The 18,165-nt window shown below is 42.5% G+C and overlaps 2 protein-coding genes across 7 annotated transcripts; one reads left to right on the top strand and one right to left on the bottom strand.

Moving 5' to 3' along the window:
* Positions 1-1,193: 1,193 nt before the first annotated feature.
* polm (polymerase (DNA directed), mu) lies at positions 1,194-8,115 on the bottom strand. The gene is made up of 10 exons (XM_027282185.1): positions 7,998-8,115; positions 6,967-7,065; positions 6,719-6,889; positions 6,572-6,643; positions 5,474-5,594; positions 5,270-5,402; positions 5,024-5,126; positions 3,598-3,870; positions 3,444-3,527; positions 1,194-3,355 (listed from the first exon to the last, which is right to left on the bottom strand). Exons 1-10 carry the CDS (start codon positions 8,043-8,045, stop codon positions 3,269-3,271), a joined length of 1,191 nt encoding a protein of 396 aa, XP_027137986.1. The 5' UTR covers positions 8,046-8,115; the 3' UTR covers positions 1,194-3,268.
* mzt2b (mitotic spindle organizing protein 2B) lies at positions 4,706-17,410 on the top strand. 6 transcript variants are annotated; one of them, XM_027282186.1, is made up of 5 exons: positions 4,706-4,765; positions 10,342-10,547; positions 10,672-10,835; positions 13,890-14,027; positions 16,686-17,410. In XM_027282186.1, the coding sequence occupies exons 1-5, from the start codon at positions 4,721-4,723 to the stop codon at positions 16,829-16,831; spliced, it is 699 nt and encodes a 232-aa protein (XP_027137987.1). In that variant the 5' UTR covers positions 4,706-4,720; the 3' UTR covers positions 16,832-17,410. The 6 variants fall into 6 exon arrangements, with proteins under 6 accessions (XP_027137987.1, XP_027137989.1, XP_027137988.1 ...); XM_027282187.1 differs by lacking the exon at positions 4,706-4,765 and adding an exon at positions 8,342-8,427 and having other exon boundaries at positions 16,686-17,405; XM_019278609.2 differs by lacking the exon at positions 4,706-4,765 and adding an exon at positions 10,115-10,209.
* The last annotated feature ends 755 nt before the right edge of the window (positions 17,411-18,165 follow it).

Below are 18,165 nucleotides of genomic sequence, written 5' to 3' on the forward strand. Positions count from 1 at the left end.
GATTCTTAAAATATACCAACAAATGAACTTTTTCCTCCAGTTTTAGGTAATTTGTGAGCATTTTTTCTGAAATTAAACAACATTTTTGCATCTTTTCAAGGATAAAACAGCTTTATTTAGATTTTATTATCATTCCCTCTTAAGAACTTGCAATTCAGGTGATAAATTGTGAGTTTTCTTGTCAAGAAATATAAAAATAATGCAGATTTATGTTGTTCTAATGATGTTTATTAATCACTGCTGGAAATAGTCCCCAAAAATCAACAGTTTCCTCCAGTTTTATGAATTAATGAGCCTTTATTCCTAAATTAACTTCCATTTGGTGGATTGGAGCCACAGACAGGAAGTCAGACCGGCTCACTGTTCTCATCTAGAGTGAAGAATTTTATCTATAAAAGCTGATAAAGACAGACAGTGAGACCAAAGGAGGCATTAGCTCATGTATGCAGAGATCTGAGCAGCACCAGGTCGGGACATGTGTCTCCCTCTGGTCTCCTGTCAGCGCCCTCGGGGGGGTCCGAGGTGTGTTTGTGTCCATAACAGAGCAGCAAACAGGCCCATTACAGATGAAAGGCTCTGAATGGAGCCAATCAAAGACGGGCCCAGCAGGAGGCCGTTACCCCACAGACAGCAGCAGCCTGGGACTGGGGCCGAGGACGGAGGATGACCCCCCTCAGCATGGATAAGGAGCATTAACACACACACACACACACACACACACACACACACACAGAGTCAGGATCGGTTTTATTGCCCCGGTGTGTGTTCACGTGACGGTTTGTTTCAGATAAAAGTCGATTACACACACACACACACAGACACAGACGCACACACACACACGAATAAAGACTAAATTAGATGTAAACAAAAATCAGCTGATTGTGTAGTAAACGCACATTGGCAATTTAAAGGGCCGGTACGCTTAAAAACAACAACAAACAAATATGCAGTGAGTTGTTTTGTTTTGGTTGCAGACCTTTAAATGTTAAACTGATTTAATATGTGACTCCGTGTTTAGTTTGTCAGCTCTGGGTCTTATTCTGTCTCATTCTGAGGTAACAAAAACAGAATTATTCTTATTTTTTCAGCTCATGACACACTAATAAAAACAGTAATTAATACTACATTGAATTTCTGTGAATAGAGCGGCCTGAATCTGGACTTTGAGTCATAATAACAGACTAAAACAGTCATATTGTTCATGGGAACCCTTTATTTATACAGCATGTTAAGTGAATTCATACAGAATAAGGCAGTATTTCATATTAGAGACTGTAAAACACTAATATATTACAGCAAAACCTTTATTTCATACGACATTCGTGTCAGTTATACGGTAAAACTGCGTTTCTTCGGATGAAAAAAGGTATACAGTGAATAAAATATGAAATAAAACCGTAAAATCAACAGTACTAACATCCTTTTACCGTAATTTTTTGGGGCTGCTGCTCAGTTTGTCAGTTGTTCTTAAAAATAAATAACACATGAGGCAGAAAATGAAGGAAAATAATTCATATTTTAGAGAGAAGTCTCTTTCTGAGGTAACAAAAACACAAGGATTCTTATTTTCAGGTGAAAACATTGTTAGAAATATTAGATTCTGTGAACAGAGCCCCCTAAATCTGACACACTGGACCTTTAAAGTAATAAAAACACACTTTATATCATCACTGAATCGTGTTTTCATCACCCCAGAGGAGCGGGGAAGACATTTCACTGCAGAAGTCGTGATGAATGAGCAGAAATTCAAGCTCCTCTTTGAGTTTTTGGTCTTTTTCCTTCTACTTTTTAATATTTGACGAATAAATCAAAGTTTAAATTTCTATTAACTCCTTCAAAGACATCATCAGTGTTTCTGGGAGCTCCTTCATCCTCAGTTGAATTTACATCAATGCAAACTACATCCTCTGTCCTCTGTGTTCTCACAGTAGCCCAGACTCGTAGTCTCCTCGCTGCAGGAACGAAGTCGCCGTCAAACTTTTGCTTCACACATACGGTGTCAAAAACAGAGACGTGTCGATGGTGATGCAGGAGCATAAAATAAAAACTCTGCTCCGCCCGCGCTCCGTCTTTTACACCGCGTACGTTCTTAAAGTTCACGTTCCCTGCAGCTCAGCTGCCTCGTGTTTGTACGATAAGTTGTTTTTTTTCTTTATGAATGAAAACGGTCGCAGATGAAGAAGAAGTGTGGAGGAGAGCGGACATGAGGAGGCAGAGGTGTGAGCGCCGACACGGCCTTTGATGTTAAACTGGTATTTAGAGGTTAATGAGGCTGTTAGGAGGTGAAGGAAACGCCTGCGAGTTCACACACACACACACACACACACACACACACACACACACACACACACACACACACACACACACACACACGGGAAATGTATGTGTATGCTGTAAATGAGGATCTCTGTTACATAAAACCTGAAGGGCGGGCTGACTTTAATACAGAAACTGACGCAGGTCAAGACACTTTTTATTCATAAAAGAAATAAAACAACAAAATAAAAGCCCTGCGTTCAAACTTTTACTTAAAGTACATAAAGTATTACAGCTAAATGTACTGCAAGTATCAAAGTAGTGCAGTAAAATGTCTCCTGTGTCCTGCGAGGACAGAGAAGGACTCAGAGCTCCTGGAAACACTGATGATAGTTGCATGTTTATTTGAAGGAGTTCATAGAAATTTAAACTCTTCTTCAGCTTCTACACTTTGATTTATTTATTAAATATTCAACTGTAGAACAAAAAACTCACAGAGGAAATCATGTGAGGTTGAATTCAGATCAGTAGTCACGCATTCGACATCCTGATTTAGTAAAATAATAAAAATATTGTCAGTAAAAGTTTCTTTCTGTCCGTTCGGTCGCTCGGTTCAGACTCACTCGTCCTCTAGCGCCACCGTGAGGTTCACGTCACCAAACGTACCCTTTAAAGACTTCGTTCACACGCGATCCGAGCAGATGAATGCAGAACTTTGTGGTTCCAGAAGTGTTCTGGTGTCTGCAGAGCAGGACCAAATCGGTTATCAGCTGGTGACGACTTAGCTCATTCATTTGCAGAAATATGCAGATATGTGTTCATAGACAGAGAGTCTTGTCCCAAATATCTGTTTCCCTTGGTTGTCGCTCTCAGAGGTTAAAAATCTCCGTCAGACGTCGGCCGATGGGTTCAGAGGTTTCTCCTGTTATAAAAGTAGCAGCACGTGTCTCAGCTTTGAGCTTTACCTGGACTCAGCTGCAGGTCTACAGGTGTGAGCGGCTCAGGTTCAGCCTCAGGCGTTCCTCTCTGACGGAGGAATGTAGTCCAGGCCGAGGTGAGCGAAGATCTCCTCTTCCGACGTCGCTCTCAGGTACGTTCTCTGTGACAACATGGAAAAACTAAAATTAAATCCAGCTGCTGCACAAACACCACACAGTGTGTGTGTGTGTGTGTGTGTGTGTGTTCACCTGTGTGCCGTCGTACAGCGCGTGGCTGCTCAGAGACATCGTCTTCTCGTGTCCCGCCCAGCGTCGGAGCTCTCTCTCGAACAGCTGTGGAGGACATGGAGTCAGATTCCGTCTTACTCGCTGTGACGTTCTCGTCATGTTCGAGCTCACTGACCTTGGATCCCGTCCAGCCCAGCAGGGCGAAAGCAAACTGGCTGATCGGAGAGACCACCAGGTCGACCCTCACGGCCCTCCACGGTTTGAGACCTCCATCCTCGGCGGAGGCGTAGTGGCTCTGCGTCTGTCCCGCTCGTCGTTTCTCGTCTTCGGCCAGTTTGAAGACGGAGAAACACCTCTCGAAGCGGTCCATGTTGGAGCAGGGCCGAGCGGGGCCGTCATCAGACTCCAGGTAAGAGTTCCTGGTGGTTTTCTGGTACAGCAGGAAACCCTGGAGAGACAGGTCAGATACTTTAACTGTGTGGCTCGGTTCATATGGCACTTTTCTTTCAGTAACAAAGCCTCTCTCGACAAATCTTTGGAATTCAAATTTGAATTTTGCTGATAGATTCATGGAACTCTGTGAAAACAAACTTTTCTGTTTGGTTACCTGATAACACTTTTTATTTATGAAAAAACCCACAAACAATTAGTTTTTAAACATGTAAGATCCTGAAAATGATCAAATCTTTGATTGTTTTTAGCAGGGCTGAAGTTGTTTAAGAGATTTATACAGAAAAAATCTGAATGTTTAATATTAAAGTTTTTAGAGCAGTTTTTTTACGTGTTAGTAAATTAAACTGATGCACGAACGTTAATCATTCGTGATTTTTTGTAAATTCTTAAAAAGCAATTTGGCACTAACTACACAACAAGTAGGTCTGACCGAGCGATCTGATTGGTCAACCAGACGTTTAGAACGCGCTCATGACAGCACGCTATGTAAAATATCACTCTGCCATCTCCACATGGTCACGTCCTGAAAATATAGTAATGTAAACAAAGTCCACTGGAAGTACTTTAATAAAGTAACACATCTGAATTTATGATTTCAGTTTTCTTTAATGAATATTCTGTGTTACGGAGCTGTTAGACCGCCTCGTTAACACAGGTGTGCACCTCGTTAACAGAGGTGTGCACCTCGTTAACACAGGTGTGCACCTTGTTTGTGTGCAGCAGTCAGAGATCGGACAGTTCAATTGTTTTTGCAGACTAAAGGTGGACTGATGTGGCTAGATAAAAACATGTTGTTCATTTTGATCACGTCCATCTTTGTTTGACTTTTGGACTTTACAACAACTATGGAGTTACTGAAATGTTTGGATCATCCTCCATCAGCTGTGCAGGTGAGTCAGGAGGACGATCTGTCCATCATCTCGTGTAATATTGCTTAATTAAATTCGAGTTTGTTTTCTTGTCGATAACTCGTTTAGGAGCCGGGTGTTTGACACGACATCTTAACGACCGTAAACTTCTACAGACACAGTTACTGAGCGAGAAGAAACTTTAGAAACATTGTCAAACATGAGCAGTTATTTGTTTCTTTGGCTTATGTCACATTTGGTCTTATGTTAACATCAGCTGTGAACAGGCTCAGAGTTTACCTGCGACTCCAACCAGGAGACGATTTTAGGCATCAGTCCCACCTCCCTGCCCTCCTCTGGGTGTGTTATCAGGAAGTCCACGTCGTGTCCGGTCAGCTTCCCCCTGCAGAGAGTCAAGAGACAAGACCTTTAACCAGATTCCAGCTCTAAATACTACAATACCCATGAGCCTCAGCTGCCTAGGTGTATCTTGACTGTTTAACCTTCATGTGTCCTAACAGTCAGAGAGTGTTTTTGCTGTTTTACCTCCTGAATCCTCCAATCAGAGTCACCTGTGCGCCCGGTAACACAGAAGCAACGGCTTCCTCCACGATCTCGCCGATGGCGTCGGCCTCCGCCTTGCTGACCGGCTGGTTGATGTCGTCGTAGTGCTCGAGGCCTGAAGGACGACAAAGTAAAAGTCACTGACGGACAGAAACTTCACGCAGACGTGAGCGCAGAGGCACAGACCTGCTCGCTGCGCTCGGTTCAGCGTTTGTCTCGAGTCTTTTAGCTGCTGCAGGTCGTGGATTCCCTCTCTGATCCACCGGTCGGCCGTTTTCGCTCCGACTCCAAAAACACCTGTTAAAACCTGAAACAGACAAAACACCCTCACGAGTCTATGAAGGTCGACAAATCCCATGAAAAGACCAAAACAGCTGCAGCACTATCAAATGTTACTGTCCGGGACTATTTCCAGCGGCGGAAGAATCCACACTGGTGATTAAGTGAGTAAGCAGGATGGTGTGTGTGTGTGTGTGTGTGTGTGTATGTGTGTGTGTATGTGTATGTGTGTGTGTGTGTGTGTTAACATGGCACAGTGCAGCAGTGTGACTTCACTCACTCAGTGCACCGCCATCACCACCAGGCGGCGCTAAAGACACGAGAAGTACTCTGTTACAAGTACACCCAGAATTTTACTTCATTTAAGTTGAAGTATAGAAATGTTGGCAGAAAACTACAAAAAGTATTTAGAATACTCAGAATATAGACTCATCTTAACCAATAATAATAATAATAATAATAATAATAATAATATGTATATTTATTATTTTATTACGCAAATTAACCAGTAACTAAAGTTTAAAATAAAAGTCGTGGAAAGGAAAATACTTTAGTACAATACTCGAGTCGTTTGGTGTTTTATCTTTAATGTCTCTGAACAAAGTGTGACAGATATTTGGTTAATAAAAGTAAATTATGACGATGATGATGAGGGACTGCAGGAAGGTAGCACCTCGACACCGGACTGATGACTGAAAACTGAATAAATCTCCAGACTACAAGATGCAAAACTGGAAGAAAACCTTTAGAAATGGAGTCTGAATGGCGACACGGAAACAAATGAAATGTTTTCTTCTTTTTTTGTTAACGATTTAAGTGTAAAAAAAACAAAACACTGAAGATATTTTGACCTCTTTCATGACAAAGAGTCTTTGTTTCATTTTAAAGAGTTTTTAGAGCACCAGAGATGTAGAAATTGTCCAAATATTTCCTAAGAAAAAGTCTGAAAAATACAAAATACACTTTGTGCACGAGCAGTATAGATGATAAAATCACCTGACGTACCTTCAGGGCTTTAAATCGCTCAGACTGCTTTGTAGATTCGACTTCACTCGATGCTCCATTCTCCAGAATATCCTACAAACGCAGAATAAAAATGAATTATTAAAGAAGATGTAAGCCGGTCAGACGGATCAGTGAAACAGGACAGACTTTGATGACTCTGAGTGAATGTTCTCCGAGGCAGGGAAGCCCTCTGAGCTGCGTCATGTCCGTCACCGGCTCGGGGAGAACCTTCAACACGGCGGCGGCCCGTCGGAAAGCGACGCCTCGTCCTTCCTCCGCGCTGAGCTCGGCGTTTTCAGCCAGGAGCGACAGAGCGTCCTGAGACAGGAGACACACGACGTGAAGTCTGAGAGCAGCTTTTCTCTTTTTAAAAACATACCAGATCTGTCACCTACAGTCAGGACGGTGTTACGATTCTCCAGAGTTGTTCTTCTCTGACAGGCGTAGCTCGGCACGGAGAACACCTCCACCTCTGCTTCGTTAGTCGGCTGATCCTGGAAGACACAAACGAGGAGTCCAAGATGTCTTATGCAGAAAGATCAACACAAAAGATGACATGCTGCTGTCCTCTCTGGCTCGTCTATAGATCAGTGACACGACTAATCTGAATGATCATGAAACACGTTCTGACTCTGCAGAGGTTTCCATGTACCTGTCTGCGCTTTAATGAACACGATCTAAGATCGACCCTGTGTGACCTCCGTATGTGGCATGCTGCAACAGAAAACCACTTCACACCACGTTTATGTTTGAGTTGTTTTAGTGCAATAAGTTAAATATCTAAAGAATGAAACGATGTAAATACTTCCACAGTACACACAACTGTGTTTATACGTCGTCAGTGAAGTTTAATTTACTGGAGATATTAAAATGATGCTTTAGATTATTTAGTATTGTAGAATATAAATAAAAAAGAATACCTGGAGCACGAGGAGAAGCCGACAAAAGCCGACATCAGTTTACCTGTACGTTGTGTTTATAATATTTTTACCAGCTTCATCTTGTCATCAGACATCAGCCCTCTGCAGCTTTAAACCAGACTTCACCGACAAAAACTGGAATTTTATCCACACAGAAACAAGAAATAAGAGTCGTTGGATTCACTGCGCTGGTTAACCATCAGTTGTAAAACTGATTTTAAGATTATCTTATTGGTTTTTAAACTCGCTGACTCCAACCTGTGTTGAGTCCAGCTGCAGAAAGGTTTTTATTATTTACTTTTAACATTTTATTTATTTTATTGTTGCATTTTTTATGTTTAGATTTTTAATTCTGTTGCTTTAAAGACTGTCCGGTGTCTGTTTCTGTCTTTATTCTTTGGGCTGCATCTCTGCATGAAAGGTGACACATAAATAAATAAATAAATAAATAAAGTTATTACATTATTAGTGTTGATAATGGAGCAGATGATTGTCACTGGACTAACCTGCAGTTTGTGTCTGTCCAGGATCTGGACCGGATGTCCCGCTCGCATGCTCTCCGTGTACCAGCTGACGTCCAGCAGGTGAGCGGGCGTGGACGCGCACACCTGCGAGTCCAGCCACGCCCTGACGTCATCGGCGCGGTTGTTCTCGGAGATGACGTGAGTGACGCTCTCACTGCGAGGAGGATGACGTCACACACAGGTTACTACATTACTCTTCATGTTGTTTCTACCTGAGCTCTGCGTCGCGCTCACCTGAGCTCCTCCTCCACCCGGAAGCCTTTGCTTCGCCCCAGCTGAGACAGGAACTCTCTCCGGCTGCGTCCCATTTTTCTCTCCAACAGGAATAAAACCACCTGCGGGAACTGGTTCGGAACTTTGTCTCTGCAGCCAGACCCGGAGGAGCCGGTCCCGGTCCTCCTGCGCTTCAACGGTACCATGCTTCATGCACCATGTGCTTCATGCAGCATGCAGCATGTCAGTCAGTGACTTTAATATAAGGAGGTCAAAGGAAACACACACACACACACACACACACACACACACAGAGGTGTAACGTCTGTCACACAGGATGCACCTGTGTGCAAACTCAACGTGTGTCAGCCACCTGTGTGTGCCACCAAAATAAGTCCGACTGGAAACAGTGCGCGACACGATCCGGCTTCCTGGTATGGAAGACCACTGCTGCCATTACTGAATAAAAATAAATAAATAAACAAACACATAAAAATAAAATAAAAAATATACATATAAATAAAACATATTTAAAAAAATAAAACACCGTTAAATAAAAGAAAAAATATATAAATAAAATAATATTTAATAAATAAATAAGTTAGTTGTGATTAAAAACAAAAGTACACTTCAAATCAAACTAACCATATTTAATCTGAATTCTCAACATTTTAATTAATGTGTCCTAATTTTGACTTTTGACATTTTTACTGACCCCCTGATGATCTTGATGATCATTATCACAAACTTTTAATTTAGTATATTATATTTTTTTGACTTTATATTTCAGCTTTTCGGGTTGTAGATTTGCAAGCTCTTTGCCGTCAGTGTTTAACGTCTGTCTACACTGCCTCTCGAGTGTTTTTCATTATCTTTATTATTATTATTATTTATTATTAATTAATTTCTTTTTTTAATTTCTCTCTCTTTCTCTCTGTTTGTTGTTGGGTGGGTTGGGAGAGGAGTTTGGAGTTGTGTGTTTGTGTTTTCATATATATCTTGTTAAACTGAAAGTTGAAAAATAAAATATTCTAAAAAAACAACAACAAACAAGTCATTCATCACTTTGAGGCCTCTGTGAAAATAAATAAATAAAATAAAATAAATAAATAAGAAAGCGATGCTGTTACCTCAGGATAACGTCATTTTATTTTATGTCCTGATCACTCCCTGTTACTTTTATCTCTGGTGCTTAGTCACTGTACAGGTCTGATCTACTTTTATCAACTGTTCTTAAATTCTGCTTTCTACCCTATAGGTCTTAATTTTTCTTCTTATTTGTTTCATGTGTAGTTTTATGCTTTTTACTTTTCTTCTAATCTCTAGTTTTATTTTATGCAACTGCTATTTTACCTTAAGAACTGTTAGTTTTTGTCTACTTCTGTTTTTACTCTGCTCTTGAAATAACTGGAGTCAAAACAAATAAAATGAGTGTTTTTCATTATCTTTATTATTATTATTTATTATTAATTAATTTCTTTTTTATATTCCTCTCTCTTTCTCTCAGTTTGTTGGTGGGTGGGTTTGGAGTTGTGTGTTTGGAGTTGTGTGTTTGTGTTTTCATGCATATCTTGTTAAACTGAAAGTTGGAAAAATATAATATTCTAAAAAAAAAACCAAGTCATTCATCACTTTGAGGCCTCTGTGAAAAAATAAAAAAATTAAAAAAAATAAAGCGATGCTCAGGATAACGACATTTTATTGACAAATAACTGGAGTCAAAACAAATAAAATGAACACTCGGGGCTTCCGTAGTTATAAATCCCAGTGTTAAATAATAAAGTAATATTTTACAGAGTAGTAGTAGCAGTAAATACTCTGAATTCCTCCATACAACTGACTTTAAACAGTGAAGTTACTCCATATATAATAATATAGTGTTTGTAGTCTGCGCGGACTACAAATCCCATAGGAAGGCGCTGTCTGTCTCGTGTTGATGACGTGTTTTGTCCCGCCTGTTTGAAGCTAGCTGTTGTGAACGGTGTGTGTGTGTGTGTGTGTGTTTATTTCATCACAACACAAAGTCAGTTCGTTGTGTTTAACTTTAATTAACAGTCACACCGACCCTCATTGTCGCTAATTAATCTAATTAACCCTCTTTCCGCCGCCGCAGGTGTTACGGATGTCTCAGCTCCCGCAGCAGTCGGTCCCCCCTCCCTCCTCCTCTTCTTCTTCGGCTCCGGACTCTCCCGCCCTGGTGGTCACCTCTAACGTGCAGAAATATGCCATGAAGAAGAAGAAGGTGCTGAGCGCCGAGGAGTCGGAGCTGTTTGAGCTGACCCAGGCTGCAGGAGTCCAGGTGGACCAGGAGGTCTTCAAGTGAGTAACGGAGTACTTCTACTCGAGTACTACAGTAACTGATGATGCACAAACAATCTAGTGACAGGATATGACAGATGAGCAGAGAGGGGTTCTGCATTCATCCTCCTCCTGTCCCCCTCAGGATCATCGTGGACCTCCTGAAGATGAACGTGGCCCCTCAGGCGGTCTTCCAGACCCTGAAGGCGATGTGTGCAGGACAGAGGGTCGCAGAGAGCTGCGGAGGAGCCGATCCATCAACCGCTTCCCACGCGGCGAGCGTCACCACGGCGCCCACGGAGGCCAGAGGTCGGTGTCTGCAGGTGGAGGACAGTCTGTAAAAACTGTCCAAGAATTAGGCGTTCCACTTCCCGCTCGCTTGTGAATGGAATAGAGCCGCCTCTGTGAAGTGAAGCCAAAAAAAAATTAACCTGCAGTTCCTCAAACGTCCACTTGAGGCTGGCTCCAGAAGTGAGTCAGTCTCCGTAAAGGCCCACTCCCACCGGCGGCGTTACCGTGGTCACCGGAGCAGATCACTGCCAGTCTAGTCAATGAGACTCACGCAGGGCTAGAGTTGTCACGATACTAAAATGAGTAACCACGATACTATACCAGACAAAGTATCGCGGTTCCGGGTATTATCGCGATACTGCGGCCTTTTTTTTTATTATTATCATTTTTATAAACTGCAATGTATTTGTACAAGTTAGTTTGAAACGACGACGTTTGTTTTTTAAGCAAAATCAGTGTTGCCACTGACGAAGACGCCACGGCAGACTCGCTGCTCGGGCCCGGTGCTTCTGCCATGGTGAGTGTGTTGTCTCGTGTCTGGGCGAGACAGAACTTTAGCTTGTTGTTTGTTTTGAAGCGAGTTTCTATCGAAGCGGAGCTGTCTTCGTGGAGTTCGTACTTGCCGGCAGAAACACACGAACAGCCAATCAGCTAACAGACGGGCGGACCCAGCGTGTGGAAACAGCCTATCATATCCCTGGACGTCACCAGTAACAGGCAAACAGCCAATCATTCAGCAGCTGTGTAGTTCGGTTGCGGTTCCATGTTGGTTTGTTTACAAAGGAGTAGCATGCAGTGAGAAGCCGGGAGGAGAGCAGAGGCGGCCGCTATGTAGCGGAGACTGGCACCGGTAGTTTAGTAATCCACGGTAGTACCGTCGTGTAAAATTTCTAGTATAGTAGCGACGGTTATGATTTGGCACCGCGGGGTACCGTGGGTATCGTGCAACTCTAGAGCAGATCGCACCAGACAGGAAATCCGACACAGAATCAACATAATAAACTTCCCCTTTCAAAATAAAACGCAGTTCGGGGCGGTCGGTAGCGTAGTGGGTTAAGCGGCCGCCCCGTGTGTGGAGGCTATAGTCCTCACCGCAGCTGGCCCGGTTCGAATCCCGCATCGGACGGCTAATGTACCGCATGTCACTCCTCCTCTCTCTGCCTCTGCTTCCTGTCTATCTTCAGCTGTCCTATCATTAAAAGGCCAAAAAAATAATCTTAAAAAATAAATAAATAAATAAAACGCAGTTCATGTCGCTCATCACAACTTCACATCAACGTTACGTCATGACCGGTGGCACCAGGTGATCAAAGATCGATCAAAGGGTCTCAACATGAACGAGGAGAGACACACAATAACACACAATAACACACAATCATTTATGACACAACAGATGCTTTTTATAATCTCCTCCACGTCGGAGAAGCAAAGTCAGCTGTTTGTTGTTTTCTTTATACACAGTTTATCGCGGGGTCTCGCGTACGTCCAGGATTCTCGCGTGATCTTGTGATCTGCCGGCTGCTACGCTGCCGTTATGAGTTGACGCCGGGCAAAGGACGGAGCTAAAACGCGGCACTCACGTCTCCTGTGAGAGTCTCCATAAGTCCCCATGTTCAAATGTCCAACTTCACAGCAGAAATAAACATGTTTACAGCCTGGTACAAAAAACAGTTTTGGTCTCTGTAGCTAATTTCCCCGTTCATGACAACTGTACTGAGGGTGAATTTATATACAACTCACCTGTTCACATTATATTAAGGCTTAAAGTTATGCAGGGTTAAGAGCGTGGACGCTTTGATTGACAGGTGGGTGTTGTCACAGGTGCAACCAGGCGTCATTCAGCTCCAACGACGATCCATGTCTTTGCCGATACAGCGGTCCCTCGTTTATCGCGGGGGATACGTTCTAAAAATAAGTAATCAGCTTTATTTATTACAATTATTAGACATGTTTTAAGGCTGTAAAACCCCTAACCACACACTTTTATACACTTTTCTCAGACATTTTCTCACATTTTCTCTCTTATTTAAACACCCTCAACGTTCAAACTTTCGCAGATTTAACAAAAATGAGTACAATACTGTATCACACGTTCCAGGCAACACTAATACTGTATATGAGATTTTCACGGTATGATATTTTATTATTGTTATTATTAGATTTATATTATCAGTCACAACGACCCTTAAAGAAATAAAAACAGATATGGTAGAATATCACCTGTCAATCAAAGCGTCCACACTCTTAAGATTAGATTAGATAGATACTTAAATTCACTTGTAACAGCAGCAACGTAGAAAAACAAAAGTAGAAGAGGCCAAAACAAAAAACACAATAAACAGACAGAAATTAAAGTATCTATAACTACACAATAACCACGATCAAAAACAATCGCAAAAAAAACAATCAACCCAATTAATTAAGCCTTAATATAATGTGAACAGGTGAGTTGTATATAAATTCACCCTCAGTACAGTTGTCATGAACGGGGAAATTAGCTACAGAGACCAAAACTGTTTTTTGTACCAGGCTGTAAACATGTTTATTTCTGCTGTGAAACATGGGGACTTATGGAGACTGACTCACTTCTGGAGCCAGCCTCAAGTGGACGTTAGAGGAACTGCAGGTTGGTTTTTTTTCTGCAGCGATGTCATGAAAGTCTTGCATTTTCCAAAAAGTTTGGATAGAAAACATCATAAATAACATAAAGTATGTCAAAAAAAAGTTCATGTTCGGTATATCTGGATGAAACACCTTTAGATTTGTGTGTGTGTGTGTGTGTGTGCTGAAATTGTAAAGATCTCAAGGTCTGCAAAGCTCTCATCTTTTCATAACAAAGTAACTCTAAGAATGTTTTTTTCTAAATGAATAATATTTCTTCCCGCCACCTTTCAGTCCGCTCTGGTTATTCTCCTCGTGCTCTTTGATTCTCCACGCTCACATTCCTTCACTTCTGTCATTGTGCAGACGGCAGCAGAGGTCCTCGTCTTGCACCCTGCTCCACCTAAAGCTGATATTTACTGTGTCTCGATCCTTTCTAATTTCTTTTCTACCCCCTCCTCCTCTGTGAAGAAGAGGACTCTTTGGTCTCTGGAAAGAGCCCTAAGCCTCCTGCAGCTCCCCCCTCGGCGTCTGGCCCCAGAGCCACGAGAGTCAGCACTAAGATTGTGGTCTACGGCCCCCAAGACGCTAACTCTCCTCACTCTCAAGGTCCCCCCCACCTCCCACTTTGCTGCACTTTGTCCTACACCTCCATCCGTCTGCTCGCTCGCCTCAAACTACATGCTGTGTTTTCCTCATTTCATGATTACTATGGAAACTTAACGTGTGTGTGTGTGTGTGTGTACATGCATGCATGTGTGTGTGTGAACCTGCCTTCACTGCACAGTTTAATCTGATGGAAGTTAAAGTGGCTGGAAAGTTCTAAAGTTTGAGACGACGTCTGTGGTTCCTGTGAAGTATTCAAGCAGCCGGATCTATGTTTTATGTTACGGCCATGAAAGGGTATGAAAAGAAGCAACATAGAACCCAGATTTTTAAAGGTTATTAACAAAAGTAGTTTATTAAATGAAAGTTCAGATTGTCTTTTTAACAAAAGGAGGTGAAGCAAAAGGGAACTAAGGGCGAGCAAGTGCTGTTAAACGAACAAACCAATATAACAAAAGAAGAACTCTAAACAGAGCCTATGATCTAACTAGAAACTCAAAACGAGAAAGAAAAACCTCACTAACTAAGGCCCTGTTTACACGTACACGGGTATTTTTAAAAACGGAGATATTTCCCTTCGTTTGTACCGATCTTTTACACGCAAACGGTGAATTCGCCTCTGAAAACGAATCTTTCTAAAAACTCCGGCAAGAGTGGAGATTCTGGAAAACTCCGGTTTTGCGTTTGCGTGTAAATTGAGATAAACAGAGTTTTAGGCAGCGGATGCGCCAAAAGTGCGACCAATGTTTACTTGTTGCTATGACGATGCTCATGGAAGCATTATTCTGATTGGCTTTCACAGGCTTGGCGTAGTTATGACGGCACTCGATGGCGTATTTATGCGGGTTGACTTTTTTGAAAATGATGCTATGTGCACGATGTTATTTTGGAAAACGGAGGGAGGGAAATATTCGTTTCTCAACATACCCGGCTACGTGTAAACGTAGCCTAAGTCTCTAACTCTAAATAACAAAAACACATCAAAAACAGCACCTCTAAACTAATGGGGCTAACAGAAATACACTCTAGTGTGATCAGTAAACATGAATTACCTAAACCCTGCCCAGTCCCAACAAACCAAACACGAAACCTCCAGGCACAACACACGAGCAAACGACCGAGTATCATCAGATACGTATAACTAGGCGAGCTCACGAACACAACAACAAGTGAAGCCGCCACGAGCAGGACTTTTGGAAAACCTGAAAATGAAATTAACATTCCTGCGCTTCTGATGCCTGGAATAAAGTCTGTGGTTAACACGAGCTCAAGAAATCTCTTTAAATTTGCTTCTACGACTCGATATACAGTGGTCCCTCGTTTATCGCGGGGGATGCGTTCTAAAAATAACCCGCAATAAACGAAATCCACGAAGTAAGTTTTACAATTATTCTACATGTTTTAAGGCCGTAAAACCCCTAACCACACACTTTTATACAGCTTTTTACACACATTTTGTACAGTAATCCCTTAGTTAATCAGGACGCAGAACACAATGCGCGTTCATACTGTACAGTACGCTGTAAAAAAAAAAAACATGCAAAATTACACACAAAAAATCCACGAAACAGCCAGTCCGCGAAAAGTGAACCGCGTTATAGCGAGGGACGACTGTACGTCGGTAAATATCCCAACTTGTGAATTTTGAAGCTTCGACGTTAAACGCCATCACGTCGAACACTTAAACACTCAGTGGTGGTGACGTTTAGATTCTTAAATTCTCTGATTTCAGCTCCTCACATGTGAATATTTCCTGCTTTCTTTAGTCCTCTGTGACAAACTTTTAAAGCAGGGGTCCCCAAACTTTTTTTGGTGCGGGCCACATCAACTTGCCTTTCTGTGATGGGGTCAGTCTATAACCAGAAATTATATCAGTCCCACCAGGATTTCACGGGCCTTTTTCTGAAATAGTTGCGGCCTAAAATCCCTGATGTTGCATGAGGTTTTCCAAAAAAATTGCGGTGAAAGTTGCTTTTTACATTTTTGTTGCGGGAGGAAAAGTTGCGATAAGTTGCGATTCGACAGTCGTGGAGAGGTCCCTGACCCGCCGAGTTGAATCCCCCGGGAAAACTGCGCGGAAGTTGATCACGAGCAAAGTCATGTCGTGTGTGAGGGGATAAAAAATGAGCTAGTACTGTAAATAATTCGCAAATAAGGTCGATTTTAATTAGAATGCCAAGCTTAATCATTAAGTGTGGATATTTTATAATAGGAAAACGCAATTTTGAAGAATAGGCCATGTTTAGAGGGGTTGTTTGGGATCGGTAAGCGGGCCGCTCCAATTGTTTAGGCGGGCCGGATGTTGCCCGCGGGCCGTAGTTTGGGGACCCCTGTTTTAAAATCTTTTGGTTGTGGACAAAATAAAGACATTTTGAGGACGGTGATCATCGTTTTCTGACATTTTATGGACCAAAACAATGAATTAATCCTGAAAACAGTTTAAAGTCACTTCCTAGTCACTTTTGCTGTGTGTGCAGTGACATAAATAAGGTAAGAGATTTAAAAACATGTGAAATGCAAGCCTTCATTTGTATCTTCCTCCTCGTCATCGCCGCTTCCCCCATCTTTTCATGTTGCCTGGAACGTGTGAACCCACAACCCTGACGCCTTTTTAACGCTCCACCATGACCCGCGGTGTTTTCTCCCTTTGTTTTCCCGCAGTGCGCAGCAAAGCCGGAGCGAGCCACGGCGACAAGAGCAGGGAGGCTTCGGGCCAGCGAGTGCAGCGGCAGCCCAGCGCCACCAGAGGTCAGAAGACCAAGAGCTCGGGCAGCAGCAGCTCCTCGTCGCAGATAAACTCCACCTGAGACTCAGGTCGACACTCAGGCTGTAAATACTTTAATTTATCTGCGTGTCATCTCAGAGAAACACGTCCACAGACGACTGCACCCGCCAAGAAAAGATATTAAATGATATTAACCAAGAATACGACTCAAACTGATATAAAGATAGTGTTAATGTGCGTTAATATTAATGGATTTCCTCACTCCGATCACACGATTATTATCCGTTTCCTCACTTAAAATTTGGGGGATAATCATGCTCTTAAGTTTTTTAACATTTTGGCAAATTGCCACTGTTAAATTGATTAGCACTTGCTGTTACGGTCACAGGATTACTGAGGAAGACGCCGAAGTCATGAAAGACAGAGCGACCTGCATGATTAAAAAAAACGCTGAGTGAAAATCTGTTTCCATGTGTTTTTGCTTTGATGTAACGACGTGTCTCCTCGTTCTCGTCGCCTTTTTCTTTTGGTTGCCGTGTAACTTCTATGAGAACGACAGAAAATATTTAGATTTTCTACCGGAGAATGAAAATGTCTGTATCCAACCTTCAACTTTTTTTTTTATATTAAACTTGAATAAATCCAACAACGATAAACGAAATTTGACCATTTTTATTGTAACTAACACCTGAACTCTCTGTTTTTTATCCAAATCTTCATGTTTTAAGACAGAATAAATCTTCTGATTTGAATAATAACTCGTCACGGGCTTGCGCCCGGTGGGATTTGGGGGTTCAGAAAACAGAACAGACGACGCCGGGTCGTGTAGCGGCGATCATCTCTCTCTCTCTTGTTGATGAAACCGTCTGTATTTCTGGACTGAAAGTCAGACTTCTCTTGCTCTGACTCTCCGTCACATGGGGGCAGTAGAAGCACACGGTTAAACACCGTCATCTTCCTCTCCATCCTTTTTTTGCTTAAACGCAGCTCGCTCTCATGAATGAACGTGAGCGTGGAATGAATTCGTTTTGTGCATATTTGAAACAAAAGCGTCGTCTCATTCACAAACACACTGATGATGGAGTGTGTGGCTGTCTGTCTGTCCGGCGGGCGGTGCATCGGGCGGTGCGTCGGGCTGCGGGGGCTTTGTGTAGCTGCAGGCTCTTTTATGTGGCCGTTTGTCCTGTTTATGTGCTCCTGCCTCCTCTCTCCTCTCCTCTGCGCTCTGCATTGATGGCAGCAGGCCCTGTAATTGATGGCACCTTATTGCTGTGGTGTAGCAGGTTTAATGGGGCTTGACAGAGCAAGGGAAAGCAGCATGCAACCAGGGAGGGAACTTAACCCTTTCTCCACCCTCCACCCTCCATTCTCCCTCCAAAACACAAGCGAGAATACAAACAGGGCCCACGGTGATTA

This window comes from Larimichthys crocea, chromosome IX (assembly GCF_000972845.2).
Source record: "Larimichthys crocea isolate SSNF chromosome IX, L_crocea_2.0, whole genome shotgun sequence".
NCBI lineage: Eukaryota > Metazoa > Chordata > Actinopteri > Sciaenidae > Larimichthys > Larimichthys crocea.

Bases quoted from the DNA above. Each gene is read 5' to 3' on its own strand.
- mzt2b (XM_027282186.1), top strand. From the start codon at position 4,721: ATGGAGTTACTGAAATGTTTGGATCATCCTCCATCAGCTGTGCAG. The intron at 4,766-10,341 runs GTGAGTCAGGAG...CCGCCGCCGCAG, and splicing joins ATCCTCCATCAGCTGTGCAG to GTGTTACGGATGTCTCAGCT. The intron at 10,548-10,671 runs GTGAGTAACGGA...TGTCCCCCTCAG, and splicing joins GTGGACCAGGAGGTCTTCAA to GATCATCGTGGACCTCCTGA.
- polm (XM_027282185.1), bottom strand. From the start codon at position 8,045: ATGCGAGCGGGACATCCGGTCCAGATCCTGGACAGACACAAACTGCAG. The intron at 5,403-5,473 runs GTCTGTGCCTCT...GTCGTCCTTCAG, and splicing joins GAACCGAGCGCAGCGAGCAG to GCCTCGAGCACTACGACGAC. The intron at 5,127-5,269 runs GTAAAACAGCAA...GACTCTCTGCAG, and splicing joins CTGATTGGAGGATTCAGGAG to GGGGAAGCTGACCGGACACG.